At 42.4% G+C, this 22,958-nt stretch overlaps 1 protein-coding gene across 1 annotated transcript in view; it reads right to left on the bottom strand.

The window, feature by feature from the left end:
• Positions 1-7,407: 7,407 nt before the first annotated feature.
• Positions 7,408-22,958, bottom strand: part of LOC126248545 (ATP synthase subunit b, mitochondrial-like) — a 34,178-nt gene continuing 18,627 nt past the window's right edge. Inside the window, exon 5 of the mRNA XM_049949607.1 lies at positions 7,408-8,175. Within this exon, the coding sequence (XP_049805564.1) occupies positions 7,999-8,175 (177 nt within the window). The 3' untranslated portion in view covers positions 7,408-7,998. The remainder of the gene's footprint in view (positions 8,176-22,958) is intronic.

Genomic DNA, 22,958 nt, shown 5'->3' with positions numbered 1-22,958 from the left:
ACAGTTTACTGACAAAATTGTGACAGTTTATTCTGAATGCTGTCCGACTTCCCTGGCTGCATATCTACTGGTGAGTGTTAATCAGGGCACCTCAAAGTACTGCCTAGCCTAAAAATGCCACATGTGCAACCCGAAAGTACTGTGCTACCCAAGAAGCTGCTCTCTGTGTAGTGCACGCCTGACCTATCAAGGGGAGCTCTACAGATCCCCACACGATAACACAGCCAAGACCATCACAGCTTCTACAAAGCCTTTGGTTGAGACTCTCCACTGAACTGCAAAGCAAAGGACCCCAATCAACTCTGGGAACAACACTGCAAATTGCGAGCTCTGCTTGCAACCCACACACAAGGCCAGCAGTCTTTATACAAGTGCCAGCTGCCTGTAGGAACTGAGGATCCCTCAGAATCCATGAGACAGGTGTCATTTGGTGTCTATGTTAGCCACAATACACAGATGACTGCACCCTGCACGCTCAATAGCCACAGGCAAGGTCACGCCCACATCTCAAATGAGGCCCCGGCAGACATACTGAACGCACATTGACTTTTTGAACACTACCTGCCTAACGGGCTCAGATAATGCACCCTCCCCCCCCCCCCCCACTCCCATGATGTTCCTGCTTGGACCCCACTAAAGAAATGGTCATGTGTCCACTCACATGGTGAATGGATGAGGCCAGGCGGCCAGTCTCCATATGGCCGTCCACCTCAAGCAATGCAAACACATTACCACCAGCCAGTCACATTGCTGTGTGGGCAGCGTCGAGTGCACTAGGTGGTGCCCCGGAAGCAGAGCCCACGGGCAAAACAAGCGACACCTGAGGTGTTCCATGTGACTTGCCACATTCTTCACCACCGCTGCAGCCTGAGGCAGCAGTGTGAAGGTGACTGACCGTAGCCCGAAGCACGTCAGCTGTTCACGAACTGTGGCCAGCTCCTCCTGCGTCTGCACACATCCTAGCCATCCTATCAAGACCTTACCTATGAATTTTTACTTTTATTTAAGTAATGAAAGTACAAATATAGTATAGCCTCATATGTACTGCTCTGGAACGGGTTGCAAAGACAAGAGGAGACTCATGACAGCACACACAGAGGTGTTTAAAAAATCTATCATTCCGTGCTCTATACTTGAATCAAACAGAAAGCAGTTCTAATAACTGGTACAATGAGAAGTACCCTCTACCAGGCACTTGACAAAGGTCAAGGGCTGAAGACAACCTTATAGCTGTAGGAATATGTCATCTGACCAGATTTCAAAAGGCACTTTCTAAATCAGGGACAGCCAAGAAGAACTCTGCTCATGTGAGGCGCTCAGGCATGCATGCTAATCTCTCCCCCCCCCCCCACTGCACACTATCTCTTTTACCATGCCACACTTAGTGGGAAGGGGGGCACAGGGGTCAAATGGGGAAAATTGCAAAAGTGCCACATGATGCTTTGTTTCGTATTTCACATTTGTGAACACATATCACAAACAAGCCAAATTTTCAGTATTAATCATTTATTTCTGGCACACTGAAAACAAACTTACATCTAGCACCAACTGTCAGCATATGGTTTCACGGATTGTTGCTCAGGTTGCCAAGTGATCTTCACTTATTTAGTTTCATAACTGAAAAAAGTTGATTGCAACATTGATATCATTACGGTGATGTGCAATCTTTTCCAAAGGAAAACTTTTAGCTCCTGGACAGTTTGAATGTAGAAGTAATTGTCTTAAATGAGATTTATACTCCACAGTGACCAGTTACATATGCAGACACACAGGGGGACTTTCAGCAGAAATGGCAAACAGTCTCAAGAAAAGGGGTTACATTGGCATTTTCCTCAGTTGTTCAGAAAGCTATTCCTGTAATTCACTCACCACCACTACAGATTGTTCAAAATTTGTGTTTTCTTTAATGCCAGTGAGCTCAGGGAAATGGACAATGTTGCTCATTAGAAGTTGTTCGTTCCACAATGTCGTCCACAGCTCGTGGTCTAGTGACTAGCATTGCTGCCACTGGATCATGGGCTCACAGGTTCAATTCCTGGCCAGGTTTGGGATTTTCTCTGTCCGGGGACTGTGTGTGTGTGTGTGTGTGTGTGTGTGTGTGTGTGTGTGTGTGATCCTGAACAATGACTGGATTGGACTGTGTAAAAATTTGGGACTTTGTACAGGGCTGATGACTGCGCAGGTTGAGTGCCCCCACAAACCAAACATTACATTACCTTCCACAATGTCATTTTCTTTTTAAACACACCCATTTTCACCCTGAAATCAGCATAAGTTACTTATCCCCTTGCCGTGTCTTCCTGAGGGTAGTCTTCAGCCCACTATTGAAAATTTTAGGTCTGCAATCCATTCCAGATTTTCTGGTTTTTATTCTTGCTTCCCGTTTACTTCAAAAATTCAGCAGTAGTTAGTCTTAAATGGAGAACTTATTCACGCATGTCCTTTGACTTAACCAACATACTTTGCAGTAATATGTAATATCTCCATATTCTGCATTCAATACCATCAAAGATTGTTGCAACTGACAATGTAATAATGCATGCGACTTTTGGAAATATACCATTTGCACCACTAATTCCATCGGGTGTTCCATGCATCTATATTTAACACAAAGTGCTTCTTCGTGTAGTGAACAATGAGAGTTATACAAATGATTTGATGATCATCACAACTAAGTTCTTTCATCGTCAACGAAAATCTTTGAATTCTTTCCATGTGGTGGTGTAATGGCATTTCATAGCAAAATTGTGGTACCTGTTGATTACACACCCATATAATAAATACTGAGTCATCTCTCTCCTCTCTAATTCTCATTCATCATTGAAGAATCACAATGATAGATCACTAGGCTGCCTCTTTTTGCCTTAACAGCCACTGGATCTGCTACCTTCCTTTATACTAGAACAAATAGCAGAAGATAAATAGCTCTTACACCACACTTCTGTCGAACTGAAGAAAGTTGTTCTCACCAAACTAAGGCACACCAAATTCTGGAAGAAAGTTTTGCATTGCACTGTTACATGTAGCACTACAGCAAGGAGGACCAAGCAGAGATGTTCAAAGTAATGACGAGACAAGATGAGTCTCAGCGTACACACAAACAGCACACTATGCATGCATGAAGTTTTGCATCCATGGACAGCCCTGTTCTAAATGGACAAGGCCTTGGGTAATTCAGCCTCTGGGGCAAGTGGTAAACCAGCTTAATAGCATGTAGTGTGCACTGAAGTTACCCAGGAGGAGGAGGAGGACTCAGTCAGTGCACATGCATTGAATGGATCATGAGGTATAAAATATAAACAACACACTTATCTTAGCTGGTACGAGGATTTACACCTGGTCTGAGATTTTACACCACAACCGTTTGTACAGCCATGGTTATTGACATGAGAGGAGTTGCACCCTTTGCTCTGTCTCCACTGATACTGTCCTTCCTATAGGGTGGGTCGGTGACAAAACAGTAGCTATACTTATTTGTAAGTTGAAGAGGAGAAGTAATGGTTTGTTGTCTGCCTGTGTGCTATGAACATTAGTTCGTACAGGAGCTTGCACTTTTTCATTCAAGGCTTTGGCACCTCTGCACAACACCACACCCTCTGCTACCCCAATAGCCACTTCATGCATGTAGTGCACCCCTGATTTTCTAAGGGGCTCCTAAAGTTTCTCCATCCGATATCAGAGGTAGAAAAATAAACATCAAATATCACAGAATTGTCCTAAGTATCTGGTTTAAGCCTTCGACTCTGCTCTAAATCAGAGGACTACGATCGGTTATGGGATCAACGTTACAAAATGATAGCTATACTTCCACCCTGGGACTGAGGCTAGATGTCTTCAAGTCCGTCAGCTGCCTGTAAGAACTGAGGACAGCTTCTGACTCGTGCAGCAAGCGTCATTCATGCCAACTGGAGCCACGATTTGCAGCCAGGTGCGCCAAGTAGTGCTCAATCGCAGCCAGTAGAGCCTCCACATCTTTGAAGAGTACCCCCACCTTCCCCTTCTTAGCAAGCAGAGTGGATGCTTATCTGCTATCCTACCAGCCTGCAATATCCTTGGGAGACTTATCACCTGTTTAACATTGGAGCTTCCAATGACACAGTCTCACCCTCTGCTTGTCCACATCTCCCAGGAACATCAACCACAGTCAGAACAGGTGAGGCATCCCACGCTGTCCCACATGTAATTTTGGAAGTGAGCATGTGTCAGATCTCACAACCAGTACCCCTTTTCCCCTTCTACGCAGAGGTTCACGATCCTGGCACTGTTTGCCAACTGCCGACAGGTAACTGTCAACCAGCTAGGACTTGATAATCTGTAGGCGCAATGGCATCGGGGATCAGGGCTCACATCTGCTATTAGGGTAGAGGTAGGTGTGTGTGTGTGTGTGTGTGTGTGTGTGTGTGTGTGTGTGTGTGTGTGTGCGTGCAGATGTGAGTTTCTTGGCCTAGAGAAATCCATCCACAGGCTAAATATGATGCCTTCTGAGTCCAGACAGAGTAGCATTTTTCATAGGAGACTGGAGAAAGAGAACGTTAATGTAGTATTTGTTAACTGCAGGAAAGATTCCAAAACAAATCTCATTTATTAACAGTAACAATGCCCTCATACTATTAGGGACAGAAAGCTGGCTGAAGCCAGAGGATAATAACAATGAAATTTTTAGCTCTGACAGGAATGTTTATTGCAAAGATAGGTTGAAGATTAGTGGTGGAGGAATGTTTATAACAAAAAACATACGATAATATCTAGTGAGATTAGTACAGATTCAGAATGAAAAATAATTTGGGCAAATTGTTGGAAGGTGGATCAAACATTGACACCATATGCTTTTATAGACCCCTCCCTCAGTAGCAGGAGTGCCAGAACAGTTGAGGGGAAACATGGAGAATATTTCATATAAATTTTCTGGTTATGTTATAGTTTTAGGTGGATATTCTGACATACTAGCTATAGGCTACAAGACAGAAAGGGTCAAGTGATTAGGATAGGTAGTAGGGACAGGCAGTCATGTGAAATTGTTTTAAGTGTTATTTCTGCAAATTATCTTGAATAGTTAATCAGAAAACCTACTCGTGAAGACTTGGTGACAAACAGACCGGAGCTTTTCAACTCTGCATAGAATACAGAATTTATGATCATAAGCCCATTACAGCATCACTGAATGCACTAATACATAGGAATACAAAGAAAGTCAGGAAGATTGTTCTGCTCAGCAAGAGCAAAACAGGTTTCAGATTACCTTACAGGTCAACATGAAAATTTCATCTCCAGCACTGACAATGTCTAGCATCAATGGACAAAGTTCAAGAGCATTGTACAATACAAGTAAGTACCAAGCACAATTGTGACGAGTAGGAAAGACCCACTATGGTTTGACAACACTGTTAGGAAGCTGCTACAAAAGCACAAAACTTCACTGCAAATTTAAATATATCCAAATCCTCACAGACAAAGTTAATGAAATGAAAAATTAGCTTAAGGAAGACAATATGTGAAGCATTCACTGAATACGGAAATAAAGCAGTCTACAAACTCGACAAAAAAATCCTAAGAAATTCTGCTCCTACATTAAATCAATAAATGGATCAATAGAATCTGTCCAGACACACTGTGACCACAGTTGCAAACAGAGAATGTTGTGAAAAGCTGAAATACTGAAAGTCTTTTTCCAAAACTCTCACGGTGGAAGATTGTGATGTAGTTCCTCCTCCAAATGGTCGCACTAACAACAAAATGATGCGAGACCGAAATACGTGACCAAGGGACAGAATAGCAACCAAAATCTTTCAACAGAGAAAGGCCACTGGACCTGAGGGGACACCAATCTAATTCTACAGAGAATGTGAAAGAACTCGCCACCGCCATCTCCTTTTAGCAACAGTGTACTGCAGGGCTATAGAGCAAAGTGTTCCTAATGATTGGGAGGGGGGAAAAAAAAAACACTGGACATTCCCGTTTTCAAAAAGTCATTGGACATATGCATAAAACTGTATGCTTGTATCTCTGACATAAGCCTGTTGCAGATTTTTTGAACATATTTTATTCTTCCACGTGACATTTCTGGAGAATAAAAATAGCCTCTATATGAACCAACATGTGTTCCAAGAACAGTGACTGTGTGAAACCCAGCTCACTCTGTTCATCCACAAGACCCAGAAAGCACTAGATACAGATATCCAGATACATGCCATCCTCCTTGACTTCTGGAAATTATTCAACACAATCTTGCACTGAAACCTAATTAACGAAACAAGCATATGGAGTGTCGGATAAACTGTGAGATTGGGTTGAAGATTTTCCAAACAGAGCACATCATGTCACTCTGGGCAGGTAGAAGTCTTCAGATGTAAAAATAACTTAGGGGCATGCCCTGAGGAATGTTATAGGACCATTACTTTTTACAAAATTATGACCTGGTAGATAATGCTGAAGTTGCATGGGGCTTTTTGCAGATGATTTTTTATACAGAGAAGACAACAGAAGACCTGCAGAGCATTGACGCTTAGTGAAAACAGAGAGAAAGCCCATTTATTGTATAGTTATATAATTGCAGAACAATCAGTGGAAGCAGTTACCTCCATAAAATACCTAAGAGTATGTGTATGGAGTGATTTGAAGTGGAACAACAGCATAAAATTAATGGCAAGTAAGGCAGATGCCAGACAGATTCATTGGAAGAATCCTCAGGAAATTGGTCCAACAACACAGAAAGTAGCTTACAAAACACTTGCTCATTGATATGGAATCTATATGAGATAGGACTGATTAGATGAAATAGAGAAGATCAAGAATAGCAGTGTGTTTCATTACACGTTCATTTTAATTAAGTACGAAAGCGTCATGGAGATGCTCAACCAACTCCAGTGTCAGTTTCTGCAAAAGAGGCATTCTGCATCACAGTATAGTCTACTGTTGAGGTTCCGAGAATGTACGTTCCTAGAAGTGTCAACCAAACAAAGTACCCTCTGCCACATACTCAAAGGTGGCTTGTGAAGTATAGATGTAGGTTGATGACTAAGAGCATAGCATCCTGGGATCTTCAGAATATTTTTCCTTATTAATGATTTATCCAGCATACTATGCAGAGAAAGGAAATTCACCTAAAAAAAGACTCCTACCACAAAAATGTTAGATTTGTTGTAGAGTGTAAGGCAGCAAAACCATTCACCAGGGCTTGTTGCAATATTCAATATTCAGTCATGTTTCATATGTTTTTTGTATGTAATAGGAGTGTACAAAGAAGCTATTGTGCCTCCTAATACTCTGAAACATTCACTACTGGGAACTGCTAACTGCACTGCATAACACAACGAACTCTGATCTCAAGTGAACTTTCATTATTACTTGAAGTTTAATACTACACACAAGATTACATATGTAAGCTTCTGGTTTCAATGATGCTTCTAGTTATGTACAACAGGTTTATTTGAGTGAAGCATACAGGTGAACAATTTTCCATGATACACTTACAAGTTCCATTTTTGTTCTGACGAAGAAAAAACTACTGTTAGAATCAGATACTTCTCAAAAATAATTTTTCATGGTTAAAAATAAAGCAACAAAATAAAAAGTATAAACATAATCTTTTTTTCAAATTGAGAATGATATAATGCAGCACCATGTATAAGGCAAACAATTAGCCAAAGTTCATGATCTGCAGCCTTAATTTTCATTCCAGAGACTAAAATAATTATCAAACAATAATTAACTTCATTGTTAACATACAATTTTAGAGGATGTTTTCATATACAGTACATGAATATTACCCATCATACACAATTTATTTTCTCATTATTCACCTTATGTTAAAACTCAAATTCAATATACATATGTGATTTGTCTGACACTACAACCATAATATCCTGGTCTATAATGTAACTATACCTGTTCTCTCACAGGCATAAATTTATACATTACCAAAAAGGAATTTACATTAATGCAGAACATAGTTCTGATGTTTTTAATACCAACAATGCATACTTATTTTCCTGTAAGCACCTACTGTCGCACAGACAATGCTTTAAGATCTGCAATGCACTTCCTTAAAGATTGCTTCTCCTGTTCAGGTGTTATTGATTTAAGGACATTGCTGACAATCCAGCTGACCATATGACGCTGGGCAATCCTCCGGTCTACTGCATCTTTTTCCACCTGGTAGTCCAGCCGTCTCTTCACCTAGTAAAAAAAAGATCATGAAATGATAAGTAATTACAGATGTAGTGATATTTAACACATGAAGTGAATACTGTGTGAATAACAGAACAGGTATACTAGGAACCTAAGCTGGCAGCAGCAAACATTTTTTTTTGTTTCTGTATGCTGGTGCATAGTGAGTAACTTTTGACAGCACTATAGGAAACATGTGAATAAGTAGTAGATGACAATGTAAAACTGTAGTCAACAAAGCTGACTCAACAGAACAGCCCACTATTGTAGGATTACCATTCTTTCTTTGGTCACTTCCAGTCTCTTTCTGGTCTGCACATTTAGTAAGTGATATGGTTTTAACCCCAATGTTTTACCTTTTCTGTCAACACTTACTAATTTATTCCCTTACTTTTAACATCTTTGGCATTAAGGAATATTTCTCCCCATATGATCCTCCTCTGTTTCTTCAATCTGTTTTTGCTTATTTGCTTAAAATCTTGTCAACAAAAATTGCGTTCTCTTTTAAAACACATTTTACTGACACCACTAATTGGATACATTTTAATAGTTTCATCACAGGTGTCTACTTGCTTACAGTAACTCCACAACAATTTATTTCCCTAAAACTTATTCAAAAACTAATAATGTATTCATTTTCAATTGTCTCAATATAACTGGACACTAAATTCTAACAAGACATTAGAGTCAGTTGACAAGATAGACTGTTTAATCCATGTTTGCTTTCCAACTGACAGCACAGTGCAATGCCATAAGTACAAAAATGTGTGCTCTATTCAAGGTTATTCAAACTTCAGCTCTCTGAGAAATACAGTTGTTTAAATGTAGTACAAGTTCTTGCAGAATGTAAATAATGCAGTGGAAGAGCTGAGTCCTCGACAGACTTTTTTTTAAAAAAAAAAAAGAGGAAGAAGAATTTCAAATGCAACCACATAGGCTGAAAACTGCAACACTGACTATTCATTTACAACTTCTCAATATGATCATCCATTTCCACAATTTTGGTCTGCCTTTTAACAATTGCATGTGTTCCTGTGTGGTAAAACGCACAGTTCTGCTTCTGAAGCCATGGACACATGTACTTTTAAAGACCTTTGGATCTTCAAAGTGAATCCTGTGATGAGCTGTTTGTAGTGGTCCAAACAGATAGAAGTCTGATAGTGTTAGGTCAGGACTGTATGGAGGATTAAGTAGTACTTTCTATCCAATTTCCATGATCTTTTCAAGTGGAGTGACAGTTGGCATGAGGCCTTAAACTATCAAGCAGAAGAATAGGAGTGAACTTGCTGAAGAGGCAATATAAGCTGTTTAAGGGTTCTAATGTATTTGATAATTTATTGTCCATTCCTGCTCCAAAAAATTAACCATAATCACACCCTCTGCAGCCCAAAATATCATAGCAATAACTTCTTCAGTGAGTTTCTGTGATGCCATTTCACTGATTGCCTCATTTCAATTCAAAATGTGAACACACGTTTCTTCTCTGGTCCCAATTATTATTATTATTATTATTATTATTATTATTATTATTATTCCCTCTCTCCCAGTAACTCCCCCCCCCCCCTCTCTCTCTCTCTCTCTCTCTCTCCCCCCCCCCCCCCCCCAAATGGAAACACTACAAGACCTGGAAGGCAATTGCTTTTCTTTCTCTCTCTGTTCTGGTTGATTAACATTCTTGGTATGCAAGTTGAACAAACCTTACGTATGCAAGTTGTGGAATGATCACCACACTGCCTTTACTTGGGTAGGTAATGTGACACAAATTATCTGCAGCCACCCGGTGGTCACCACGAATGACATCATTGACTGAATGTTGTGTGGAGTCACTACAGACACCAGTCTGCTGTTCCACATTTCATCAGCCCATGCTGTTTGCTCTTAAGCTTTGTTACGACAGGCCTGTTGTCTAACAGTGCTAATATCCACTGTTGCATTCCAACACATTTTACAGTCTATCTTGAATGCGAAAGGGTGCTTCACCTTCTGCAATCAAGTACTCAATCACAGAATGCAATCTAATATAAACAGCAATGTGGACCACTTTGCAAGCAACTGCAGTACTGGCATCTGAAGCAATTGCAGTACTGGCATCTGTTAACACAAATTTACTTCTTCAGTGGATTGGAGAACGAGATTTGCAGAATAGTGCCAAATTCAAATTTTTCCACTTAAACTTCATTATTTACAAAGAAATTGGAGACCTTACTTTTTGTCTCACTTTTGTACATATGAATGACTGCATATTGCCTCACAAAAGTTTCTTCACTTAGAAGAACTCTCTCATTCTTAGTTTTATCTGAGCTGTTCTTTTTAGATATCCTTATCTTCACCACACTTTTCTCCTTCCATAAAACAAAAATACATTTCAAAGCTAAGGTTTTACAAATCAATAGCAAATACTTTAATTTCATAAACTACCTATGCTCAAATTGCCACCATGTTGAAAGGCAATTCCAAAATGTGAATCTATAATCTGCTAAAAAACCTCAAGCCATCAGCACACAGAACGAGTCAGCTAACGTTGACATGGCACCGTGCGAGTTTTCTGATGTGTCTTACTGATATTTCTAGTTGAGCAGCCATTTCGTCACGTGAAACACACAGTAAGTCCTGCGATATTTTGGCAACATGCAAGGTAAAGTAGAACAAAATGATGCGAGAACGCTCTCTACGTCACAAGCACAAAGCAAGATGACATACCGTATTTGTCATGTTCAGAAGCAGCACATTTTCTGTGGGTTTTTGTTATACATTAAATGCTATGAATATGTGCTGTTTCTAAGCACCAGCACATGGAATGTCCCGAGAACGAATCACTACTCGTATGATTTGTTGTAATAAAATGATGGAAAACATCATATTAGTATCTGAATTTTCGTATTTAGTTACATTCATGTTATAATTCAAGTGTTATGAGAGAGAGCCGTTTTAAGGCAACAGCACATTAAAGGAAGTTTCATGAGAATGTCATTCTTACTAGCATTTGTTATAATTGAATATCAATACCATTTTGGCAATTGAAGCTTTTGGAACAGTCTAATATAAGATCTGCGAAGATACGTGTTGTTAGCGCAGCGTACCTGGGTGAAGCACCATGATCTGGAACCGAGGTCTGGAATAGTAGAAAATTCACATTTTCTAAAATATTGTGGGAGTTTCCTACAAAACTGACAGAATCAATTTCTCTAATATTTGATGTTACGAAAATTTAAGTGTGCTCTCTGTCGGGGGTTAGTTTGATCAGGTGAACTTTTTTAAATTGATGATCTTCCTGAGTGGTCACATATCTTTCATATTTGTCACATTACATGTTCCGTGATGTTTGAAGTTTTTATTTAGGTATACCACAGACAGAACAACACAACTAGCATATGGTCAAGAAAGGAAAGGTGTATTTTAATAGAGCTAACGTAGAAACTGTACAGTTTGTGAGCCAAATAAACCCAACATCTGCAGCTGGATAGTGCTATATCACGTTAAGCAACTCGTGTGTGCCGACAGGGCCATGTGTCGTGACGTGGGATATGTCGTCTGTGTAAACATCCATGTGTGTGGACGGCTTTATGAGGGCCAAACCACCAGACCCACTTGCTACATGAAGTAATGGAGGCAAAGATAAAAAGATAAGAATTAGAGAATGGAGATATATGATAGTCCATTAGTAATAACTAGCCACTTTTAGTTCAAATATGATCGATAGGATGGAAGTAAAGCTGAATTAGAAATAGAAGGGAATTAATAGCACAAATGATCCTAGAATTAAATAACATGAATGCAGAAAAAATAGAGAGGAGGAAGGTTGTGCATACAAGGATACAGTAAATGTGTAGAAACTACTACAAAATTCTAACACTATATAAAAAATAGAGGTAGGGCTAGTGTGACAGATTAGGACACAAAAATATGTTTGAAAGAAAGATCTCATGCACAAAGCTCAAGGCACTAGCGTTAAGTGGGAGGATCTAAATGACCTCTGTGCTATAGCAGGCAGTAAGGTCTTAAGTTATGTTACAGATAATACTGAAGCTATTTAAAGCTGACATTTCTTGTGTGTCCATTAACAGATCACACTATTTCAGTTATACTCCTCCATATATTGAAAGTCATGTAATGAAAGCATCATCAGCTAATAAACATGAGTATTTTCACAAGTTGCTCTGCCTCTAATCACGTACAAACTACGAGTGATGGGGCTGGAGAAGGAGGTACTGTGTGGTTGCATAGGGTAGGTTTTATAGTGGGTGTAGTTTTAGAGCAGCAACCCTGAGGTAACATTTGTGATCTGAGAAATGTGGTATGGTTTGACAATGTCATGAAGGTTAGAAGGCTGTCTTAAGAAAGCTGGTAACGTGGTGGAGCAATCTCTTGAGACATTAAAGACATGGGCAATGAGAGGGTGGTGTTGATTAATTAGAAGCTATGCTAGTTGGAATGACGAAGGAGGAGACTGCCAAGCAGATCCATTTGTGGGAAATGTTCCAAGATACCACGCTTACATTTGTTCCAAGATAGTTTGATTAGGTGCAAATATGCAAGGGTTTTAGTGCACAAGTTTAGCAGTTTTGTGCAGTATCAGATATATTTACCTTGCAAAGAAAATGAAAATCCCTCACACTTATACTAACAGCCACTTAGGCTCTCCTCTTCTGTAACTGCCTCACTAACCTCATCCACAAACAAATTTTCTGTCACGTCTCCTCTCTCCCTCTGACCAACATAGTGCCTACTTCCAGATCAGATGCAGTTCATACTTACTTAGCACCACCCAGGTCTTAAATGAATAAACAGATCTCAAGTTTGAACTATCAAGCTATGAAGTAAGATCTTCCTCATAGGCATACCAAACCTTTTATTGTTTCCTTCAACCACCCTTCTCAGCTTCACAATGTCCCTGTCACAATCTACATGATATTATCTTAGACCACCATTCCTACTCCAAGGCTGTAACCCCTGCAACCATCCTCACTGTAAAACCAGCACCATGCATTCATCCTATGTCATCTAGTCCATCCCCACCAATGGCAAATCATGAAACACAAAGTGGGGTAACAAACTACTACTGTTTCTTAACAGGAATGTGGTCATGGCACAACTTTCTATATAAGGATGAACATAACCAAAATTGTGTAAAACATGAATCAACGAAGAACTGTACCTCAGGGATGTGCAGTATCCTAGTAAATGAACACACTTTGAAATGAGACATATACCTCCTACACCCAATACATAATTTTGAGCTTCTCACCTGGCACTAATTTCCCTGGACTCCAGAAATGGGAACCTTCGTTTTAACACTGTCACCCCACCACCCTCCTCAACATAAGCTTCAACTACCCCATTACTTTTCTTACATAATGCTTCTTAAAATTTTATTAGTTGTGTATCACACCCTCTTCATATTCTTTCATTACACTAGTATCACCATTTTTCATTTTCTATTCCTCTAATTCATCTACAGTTCTCAGTCTGTGCTTCTACACTCCTGGAAATGGAAAAAAGAACACATTGACACCGGTGTGTCAGACCCACCATACTTGCTCCGGACACTGCGAGAGGGCTGTACAAGCAATGATCACACGCACGGCACAGCGGACACACCAGGAACCGCGGTGTTGGCCGTCGAATGGCGCTAGCTGCGCAGCATTTGTGCACTGCCGCCGTCAGTGTCAGCCAGTTTGCCGTGGCATACGGAGCTCCATCGCAGTCTTTAACACTGGTAGCATGCCGCGGCAGCGTGGACGTGAACCGTATGTGCAGTTGACGGACTTTGAGCGAGGGCGTATAGTGGGCATGCGGGAGGCCGGGTGGACGTACCGCCGAATTGCTCAACACGTGGGGCGTGAGGTCTCCACAGTACATCAATGTTGTCGCCAGTGGTCGGCGGAAGGTGCACGTGCCCGTCGACCTGGGACCGGACCGCAGCGACGCACGGATGCACGCCAAGACCGTAGGATCCTACGCAGTGCCGTAGGGGACCGCACTGCCACTTCCCAGCAAATTAGGGACACTGTTGCTCCTGGGGTATCGGCAAGGACCATTCGCAACCGTCTCCATGAACCTGGGCTACGGTCCCGCACACCGTTAGGCCGTCTTCCGCTCACGCCCCAACATCGTGCAGCCCGCCTCCAGTGGTGTCGCGACAGGCGTGAATGGAGGGACGAATGGAGACGTGTCGTCTTCAGCGATGAGAGTCGCTTCTGCCTTGGTGCCAATGATGGTCGTATGCGTGTTTGGCGCCGTGCAGGTGAGCGCCACAATCAGGACTGCATACGACCGAGGCACACAGGGCCAACACCCGGCATCATGGTGTGGGGAGCGATCTCCTACACTGGCCGTACACCACTGGTGATCGTCGAGGGGACACTGAATAGTGCACGGTACATCCAAACCATCATCGAACCCATCGTTCTACCATTCCTAGACCGGCAAGGGAACTTGCTGTTCCAACAGGACAATGCACATCTGCATGTATCCCGTGCTACCCAACGTGCTCTAGAAGGTGTAAGTCAACTACCCTGGCCAGCAAGATCTCCGGATCTGTCCCCCATTGAGCATGTTTGGGACTGGATGAAGCGTCGTCTCACGCAGTCTGCATGTCCAGCACGAATGCTGGTCCAACTGAGGCGCCAGGTGGAAATGGCATGGCAAGCCGTTCCACAGGACTACATCCAGCATCTCTACGATCGTCTCCATGGGAGAATAGCAGCCTGCATTGCTGCGAAAGGTGGATATACACTGTACTAGTGCCGACATTGTGCATGCTCTGTTGCCTGTGTCTATGTGCCCGTGGTTCTGTCAGTGTGATCATGTGATGTATCTGACCCCAGGAATGTGTCAATAAAGTTTCCCCTTCCTGGGACAATGAATTCACGGTGTTCTTATTTCAATTTCCAGGAGTGTATTATAACTCTACTGGAGCTAACAAGTGCTTATTAACTCTGATGTGCTATTCTCTTTAAAGCCTTTTCCGTAATCTTTGACCCCTCTCTTCCCTGTAACAAGGGGGTTATTCTTACCATAGGGTCAATGAATTGCACCCATTTTCAAACTTCACCAGTTCCTCTTTACTCTCTGAAAAAGGAAGCTATTGAATGCTATGAATGCTGTCTTCAGTTTTAATGTCTCCACTGGCAGTACTAGGAAGAATACTTCCTGTAGTCAAGTCTTGACCAGCCTTTGAATTTAATCTGCATTTATACACTGCTGGCCACCGTAAATGCAACACCAAGAAAGACAAGAGGTAGCTCAACAAAATTTATTTTGTAGATAACATGTTGACCAAGTATCAAATGATTACGTTTACAGAAGTCTGTGACATGTGGTTCCTGCCAGAATCAGTAGCCAGAGTAGCCGCCATTGTTGGAGATCACAGCTGCCACACGTCTCGGCATTGAGTCAAAGAGACGTTGGATGTGTTCCTGGGGTACAGCAGCCCAAGCAGCTTCCACACGTTGCCAAAGATCATCTGGTGTGGCAGCTGGGGATGTAATCTGGGTCACTCGTTGAGCAACCATGGACCACATGTTTTCTATCGGCGAAAGATCCGGAGAGCGAGCTGGCCAGGGAAGCAATTCAATCTGGTTATTGACGAAGAACCTTTGGACAATGCGTGCCACGTGTGGTCGCGCATGATCCTGTTGAAATATGGCTGTGGCCGAGCCCTGAAGGTAAGGAAGGACAACTGGCTCCAGCACCTCGGATATGTAGCGCTGGCTATTTAAAGTACCGGCAATGCGTACTAGAGGCGTGAGAGAGTAATATCCAATACCGCCCCATACCATAATACCCGGTGCAAGACCAGTGTGGTGGTGCATAATGCAGCTGTCCAGCATCCTCTCTCCACGGTGTCTCCACACTCGAATCCTACCATCGTGGTGCTGCAGACAGAAGCGTGCCTCGTCAGTAAAGACAACGTCATTCCATTCTGCCGTCCACATCCGTCTGTCATCACACCATTGGCGACGGAGACATCTGTGGTTCTGCGTCAGTGGTAGACGAAGCAATGGACGTCTTGCGGCCAGACCACTCTGCTGTAAACGGCGTCGAATGGTACGCGCAGACACTGGATGATGCGTTACAGACGCAGTGTGCTGTGCTATGGTTCGGGATGTCACTGAGCGATCCGTCACTGCCATGCGCACAATTTTCCTATCAGCACGTGCAGTGGTGCACCGAGGTGAATGCGATCGACCACGTCGGTCCGTCGTACCCTCCTGCATCCAACTGTCACATATCCGCATTACAGTTGTTTGGTTTCGTCCAACACGACTAGCGATTTCTCTGTATGATAATCCACAATCTCGGTAAGCCACTATCCTTCCTCTGTCGAACTCTGATACTTGATCAAAAGATGTTCGCTGTTGTCTACGAGGCATAACTGATCGTCTTGTGAAACAACCACAAGGTAAACACACGTGCCGAACGTACACTCGTCGAAATCGCCAAGCCTTAAATGGTGCTATGAGGTGGCGCCACAGGCGCGCGTGATGTGCGTCTGTGCTGAAATTCTAATCAATTGCATACCTCATCGCTGCAAACTCATGGTGTAATTTTCACTTGATTCGGATGCTTCCCTCAGGGTGTTGCATTTACGGTGGCCAGCAGTGTACATCCACAAATTTGTCAGATGAAAATTGAACATTAATTCTACCCACTCACTGTCAAATTCAACTAACAAGTAACTGCTACAAATTGGAGGAAAAGCATCTATATACAGTGATTAGTGACGTGGGAAGCATACTATGGACTATGCAAGATTGCTGTCGTTAAAAAATCATGGGACATCACTTTTGCAAATGTGTGTGACAGCAACAACAATGCTAAAACTAAAGGGAATGACCATATGAAGCTGGGATACTTTGTTAGGAATTTATGTAACTGGGGAAACAAAGCCCTTAAGTAGTGTTATAGGAATCCTACAGATGAATGACGACGACGACGACGACTGTGGACAAATGATGATGAATGGATGAAGAATGATAATTAAATGTTATGGCTTCTTATAATTCTCAAGGGTAAAGTAATACCTCCTGAATCGAGAATGCAGTGACTGAGGTGCTTACTGGATTGTAATATGCTGGCCACACCAGTCAACCTCTCATTCCAGGCTTTCATACCGAGTTAGTGAAGGCAACACTAAATTACTGGGCAATATAGAAAACTTCCTGCGATTTGGAAAGAGGTTGCCTACATCTCAAGTTGTGAAAGTTACCAGGCAGCCACATTTGATTATAAAAATGTATAACCATTTTTCTCTTTGTATAATATGCTGTACCAGTTTGGGTGTTTCCAGTGACATTTTCAAGAGGCAAATTCAGCACCTCATGGTGAAACTTTAACTACAGTATAACCCCAATTTTACGTTCCCAGAATTAGCGTACTCCCACCACTTACTACATTTTTTTAACTCCTGTCAAATTTCCTATGTTCGAAATGTCATTTTGCATCACCATATTTTTAATTTTCTCGCGATTTAAACTCCTGAAAAAATGTTTGTGGAGAAAAAAAAAAATCTGACAAAATGACTATGTTGGCCATCAAGTCATGTTTACAAACATTACATGGTTAACTTCTTAAAACCAGGGTGCTCTGCTCAGAGGATGTGGTGCAGTAAACGTGTAAAGTTTACACAATTCGTGCCATATCTCCTGCTGCTACCAAGCTCTGTAAACCAATTTCCCAATATCGCTTCTGGGTGGTCGAGGTTTGCTACAATAAAGATATCAAGACCAATCACAATCATTTACCAATTGTCTCTACTGTGCATGTGCAGTTTCGTGATTGTTGTGATTGTCCATCACACCTTTGTCTAAATCATATTTAGTGTGTTTTGTCATTTGGCCACTTTAAACACTAATTGACACCTTCACTCACTCTGCGTTGCTCATATGTTTCTGGTTTAAATACAGAACCACAGTGAGAGTTTGAGAGACTTATGTACATAACTGAGGCGGCACACTACCTGATAACCTCAAAAAGACAAATACAGTGCAAGAGATGCAGAACAACACACGCAAACGCCACACAAAATACTTACGTAAATACACGCATTTGACAACGAGAAAAAGTTCTTGAAACGCGTCAAGCTAAGCATGAAAAAAACACATAACTGGTAAAGTGTTTCATCATCTAAATAATAACAGCTGCAGGCTTGCCAAAAACATCGATTATGAAATTTATTCACACTTTTCTACTTCCCAGTGGTTTTCAGTTCCATTCCACCGGTGGTTTTTATTAGATAATAAATCTTTATCAGATAATAAGCAAGTCACTAACAAGTATTTTGATGCCTGTCATGCACATATACACACAGTGCAAAAATGCAAAGGGGTATCCTATACGTAACTTTTACAGTTTAAAATGTTACTTCCCACATTATACACTTTTCCGCATTTTACACCATTCTTTGAAGTCCCTTGAAAAGTGTAAAAATGGGGCTTCAATGTATTCAGAATTGATGAAACTGTAGTCCCAATTGCCCCTCAAGCACTCCAACCTGTGGTCGATAGCTGTATTCTGATTTGTTGTGGTCATAACAGGAAAATTACGACATCTCCAGATGCTACAAGATATATTTGATTTAATACAGCACTTATCAGTGACCTGCAGCATCTACCAGAAATAATCCTGACTATCACATGTATCTAGTTAAACATATTCATCCAGTCCTAAAATACTTATCACAACTTCATTCTGCTATGGTTCTTTGTTGGTTGGTTGGTTGGCTGGCTGGCTGGCTGGCTGATAGGGTGGGGAGGGGAGGGGGGGGGAGGAGGTGCAACAATGGACCAAACAACAAAGTCATCAAGTCCCTCAATCCAAGAGTAATGTATCCTGAAGTAGGCAGGTAAGTCCAGCAAAAACCTTTTCTCATCAGGCTTCATCCTATAAGGGAACAGTTGTGCCCAACAACTATATTCATTTCAAACAGTAAAGGGTACAGCAATCTGACATTTATTGCATATCTACATTTTGGACACTTTGGGGCCATCTTCAGAGTTAAAAAATATGGGAAGAACCGGTAACAATATGTAAACATGTGTGTTTTATTAAATGTACAGTTGTGTAAGCTTTAAATGCAATCATAAAATACATACCAGCAAATTTAAGTTAAAGGATTAAAAACACATATTTTCACACAGTCCCAACGGGACTATTCAGATCAGAGGCTGAGTTCAGTCTGTGGACACTGTTTACAGTTACAACACATTTAAAAAATTGTTTTCAGTTATAAAATATGCAGCAGTAACTGAAAAAAGCTAGTTCACACAGTTACCAGCATCTATAACTATAAAACATTTGTCACTACTTTTCGTTACAACCACCTCATTTGTTTTATGTACTCACATTTATAGAAGTGTAAAATAAAGTAAATACACGCTGCCAAAGTATCATACATGTAAGGATGGCACTTTAGAATGGTATGATGTACACTGAAGCCAGCTGTGTTGCAATTGTGAACAGTGGCCTAAGTGTGGACTCAACCTCTGACATGAATAGCCCAGTTGGGACTATGTACATATACAAATACTTTTAAACACTGGAAACTGCAGGTAGGATGATCAACAGTGTGGGAATAGATAGAGTGCTGCTTACCTTAAAGGTGACACATTAAGTTGCATACATGCACAATCAAAAGACACTTACACAAAGCTTTCGGCAACAACCTTCTTCAGAAGAAAAAGAAACACACCATTCATTCACACGAGCAAGCACACCGCACACACCCAAGACCGCTAACTCTGGCAGCTTGGGCCAGAATGCATCTATCATGGTGAGGTAGAAGCAGCAATCTGGAGGGGGGAGGGAAGGGATAGCAGTGTGCAGACAGATGGACGGGGGATATTGGGAGGGGGGGGGGGGGGGGGAGCAGTGTCTGGTCGAGTGTGCAGGGACTAGAATTCCAACACGCACAGCATCAGAAGGTTGTGAGGCAGGGTGGTGGGAAAAACAGAGCGAAAAAGGAGAGGAGGGGGTAAAACGGACATGGGCGTTGGCAGAGGGCAGCAAACAAAGACGGTGGGAGATGAGAATGGTGAGGTGGTGATAGAACAGAGGGTGGAAACTGCTGGATGGAGATGTGTGAACAGTGTGTTACCGTAGGCTGAGGTTGGGGTAATTATGGGAGTGGAGAATGTGTTGTTAAGATGACTCCCATCTGCACAATCCAGGAAAGCTGGTGGTGGAGGGGAGGATCCAGATGGCTCAGGTAGGGAAGCAGCCACTGAAATCAGACATGTTATGTTCAGCTGCATGTTATGGCACAGAGTGGTCTACTTTGCTCTTGGTCACAGTTTGGTGGTACTGTTCATACTGGTGAATAGCTGGTTGGTAGCGATACCAACATAAAAAGTTGTGTGGCCCTCCCCCTGATGGAATATGATAAACCTGTGACAGGACTGGAATAGAAAGTGCTAGGTGGGTGGATTGGGCTGCAATCACTAAACAACTTTTTATATTGGTATCACTACTAACTAGCTATCCACCAGGATGAACAGCCACCACCAAACTGTGGCCAAGAGCGAAGTAGACCATCCTGTACCATAACATGCAGCTGAACATAAAACGCTCCATTTCAATGGCTGCTGCTGTACCTGAGCCATCTGGGCCCTCCCCTCCACCACCAGCTTATCTTTACTGTGCAGATGGGAGTCATCCTTGCAACACATTCTCCACTCCCATAACTATCCCAACCTCAACCTACAGTTGCATACTGTCCCCACACACTCCAACTGGCAGCTTCCACCATCTATCTTATCACCACCTCACCATTTTCATCTCCCACCCTCTGTTTGCTGTCCTTTGACAACACACCTGCCAATCTTTCCCCACTCCTCCCCTTTTTCACTCCGTTTTCCCCGCCACACTACCCCACAGCCTCCTGATGTCACACTTGTTGCATTCTAGTCCTTCACACTGCCCGACAGCACTCCTCTCTCCTCCCACACATATAATCCTATCTCTTCCCCTTCCCCACCTCCTCCAAATTGCTGCTTCCATCCCGCACGATAAATGAATTCTCACATGATAAATGCATTCCGACCAATTCCGGAAATAGCTATGGTGCGTGTGCGCGCGCACTTGCACATGTGAATGAATGGTGTGTGTCTTTTTCTGACAAAGGCTGTGGCTGAAAGCTTTGTGTAAGCGTAGTAACTGTGCCTTTCTGCAACCTAATATGTAATCTTGATGGTAAGTAGCAAGCTGTCTTTTCTTAGAAGTTTTTTTAACTTACATTTACTGGCATGTATTTTATGACCGACTCTAACCTAATGCCTATGCACCTATAAATTTAATATGAGATGATGATGCCGTATTTTAACGGTTCTTCCCAAATTTTTTTTGCAGTGAAGATGGCCACACAGTGACAAAATGTAGATATGCAATAAACATTATTGTGTCTTATTTATGTACCCTTTACAACTTGAAATTTCTCATCTAGTCAGGAGATTCATAACAGTAAAAGTAATGAAGCTAAAAACATGAAGGACATCTTTTCCATCGTGAATAATAAAAGCAAGATGAAGGAAATAGGGAAGTCAGCAGAACGGCATCCCCAGGGCTCTGCATGTGACAGGCGATATGCCACTCACAGCAGTCCCACGCCCTGATCCATTACAGTCACAAGTGTCCGCTGTTCAAAAGAGTGAAATGCCTAGTGTAGTGAATTGAGTTCAACAAGGAGGAGGGAAACTGAATCAAAAATGGCTGAACAGAGTAAAAGAGGGATGAAAGAGTAGCCAAGTCAAAGAACTGGGGTCAGGAGCCTCCAGACCTAGTGATATAGTGAGAGAGACCCCATCCCTAACCACCCTGCTCCGGCTCCTCCTCTGGAGGCTGGCTGAAACAGTCTTGGCTACAAAACAGGCTTTATTATTTTATATTTTGCCAATAACACTTTTCACCTTGTTTAAGGTATCTTCAGATTGGGTGACAACAGCTGCAGAACACATAAGCTGCCATCCACGGGTGTCTTAGTAGGCAAACACCATTGCCAATATATTAAAATAATTGTGGCACATGTACAACAGCATTTCTTACATGTTTACTTTTTGTGAAGCATTTCTGTAGGCCTGATTCCATTTTTGGTATCCTTTGGACTATGCTATATGCTCTACAACACCACTGCACGAAGTCTAAAAACTCAACGGAAGGCCTCTCCAATTTGTCTGATGAACCAGTTTCAGGCTCTGTCTCCGGCTGATACTGATCTTCAGCCGGACATGGCTGCTTGTCCTGTTCCAGAGGTTGCCCCTCAGTCTGCAACATCCGGGCGGTCGCAGAGGGTGGGCTTACTGGTAGTTGGGAGCTCCAACGTCAGGTGCATAATGGGGTCCCTTAGGGATATGGCAGCAAGAGAGGGGAAGAAAACCAACGTGCACTCCATGTGCATACTGGGGGGAGTCATTCCAGATGTGGAAAGGGTCCTTCCGGATGCCATGAAGAGTACAGGGTGCACCCATCTGCAGGTGGTCGCTCATGTCGGCACCAATGATGTGTGTCACTATGGATCGGAAGAAATCCTCTCTGGCTTCCGGCGGCTATCTGATTTGGTGAAGACTGCCAGTCTCACTAGCAGGATGAAAGCAGAGCTCACCATCTGCAGCATTGTCGACAGGACTGACTGCGGACCTTTGGTACAGAGCCGAGTGGAGAGCCTGAATCAGAGGCTGAGACGGTTCTGCAACTGTGTGGGCTGCAGATTCCTCGACTTGCGCCATACGGTGGTGGGGTTTCGGGTTCCACTGGATAGGTCAGGAGTCCACTACACACAGCAGGCGGCTACACGGGTA

This window comes from Schistocerca nitens, chromosome 3, assembly GCF_023898315.1.
Source record: "Schistocerca nitens isolate TAMUIC-IGC-003100 chromosome 3, iqSchNite1.1, whole genome shotgun sequence".
NCBI classification, from domain to species: Eukaryota; Metazoa; Arthropoda; class Insecta; order Orthoptera; family Acrididae; genus Schistocerca; species Schistocerca nitens.
This window is presented reverse-complemented; position numbering and strand designations above follow the sequence as displayed.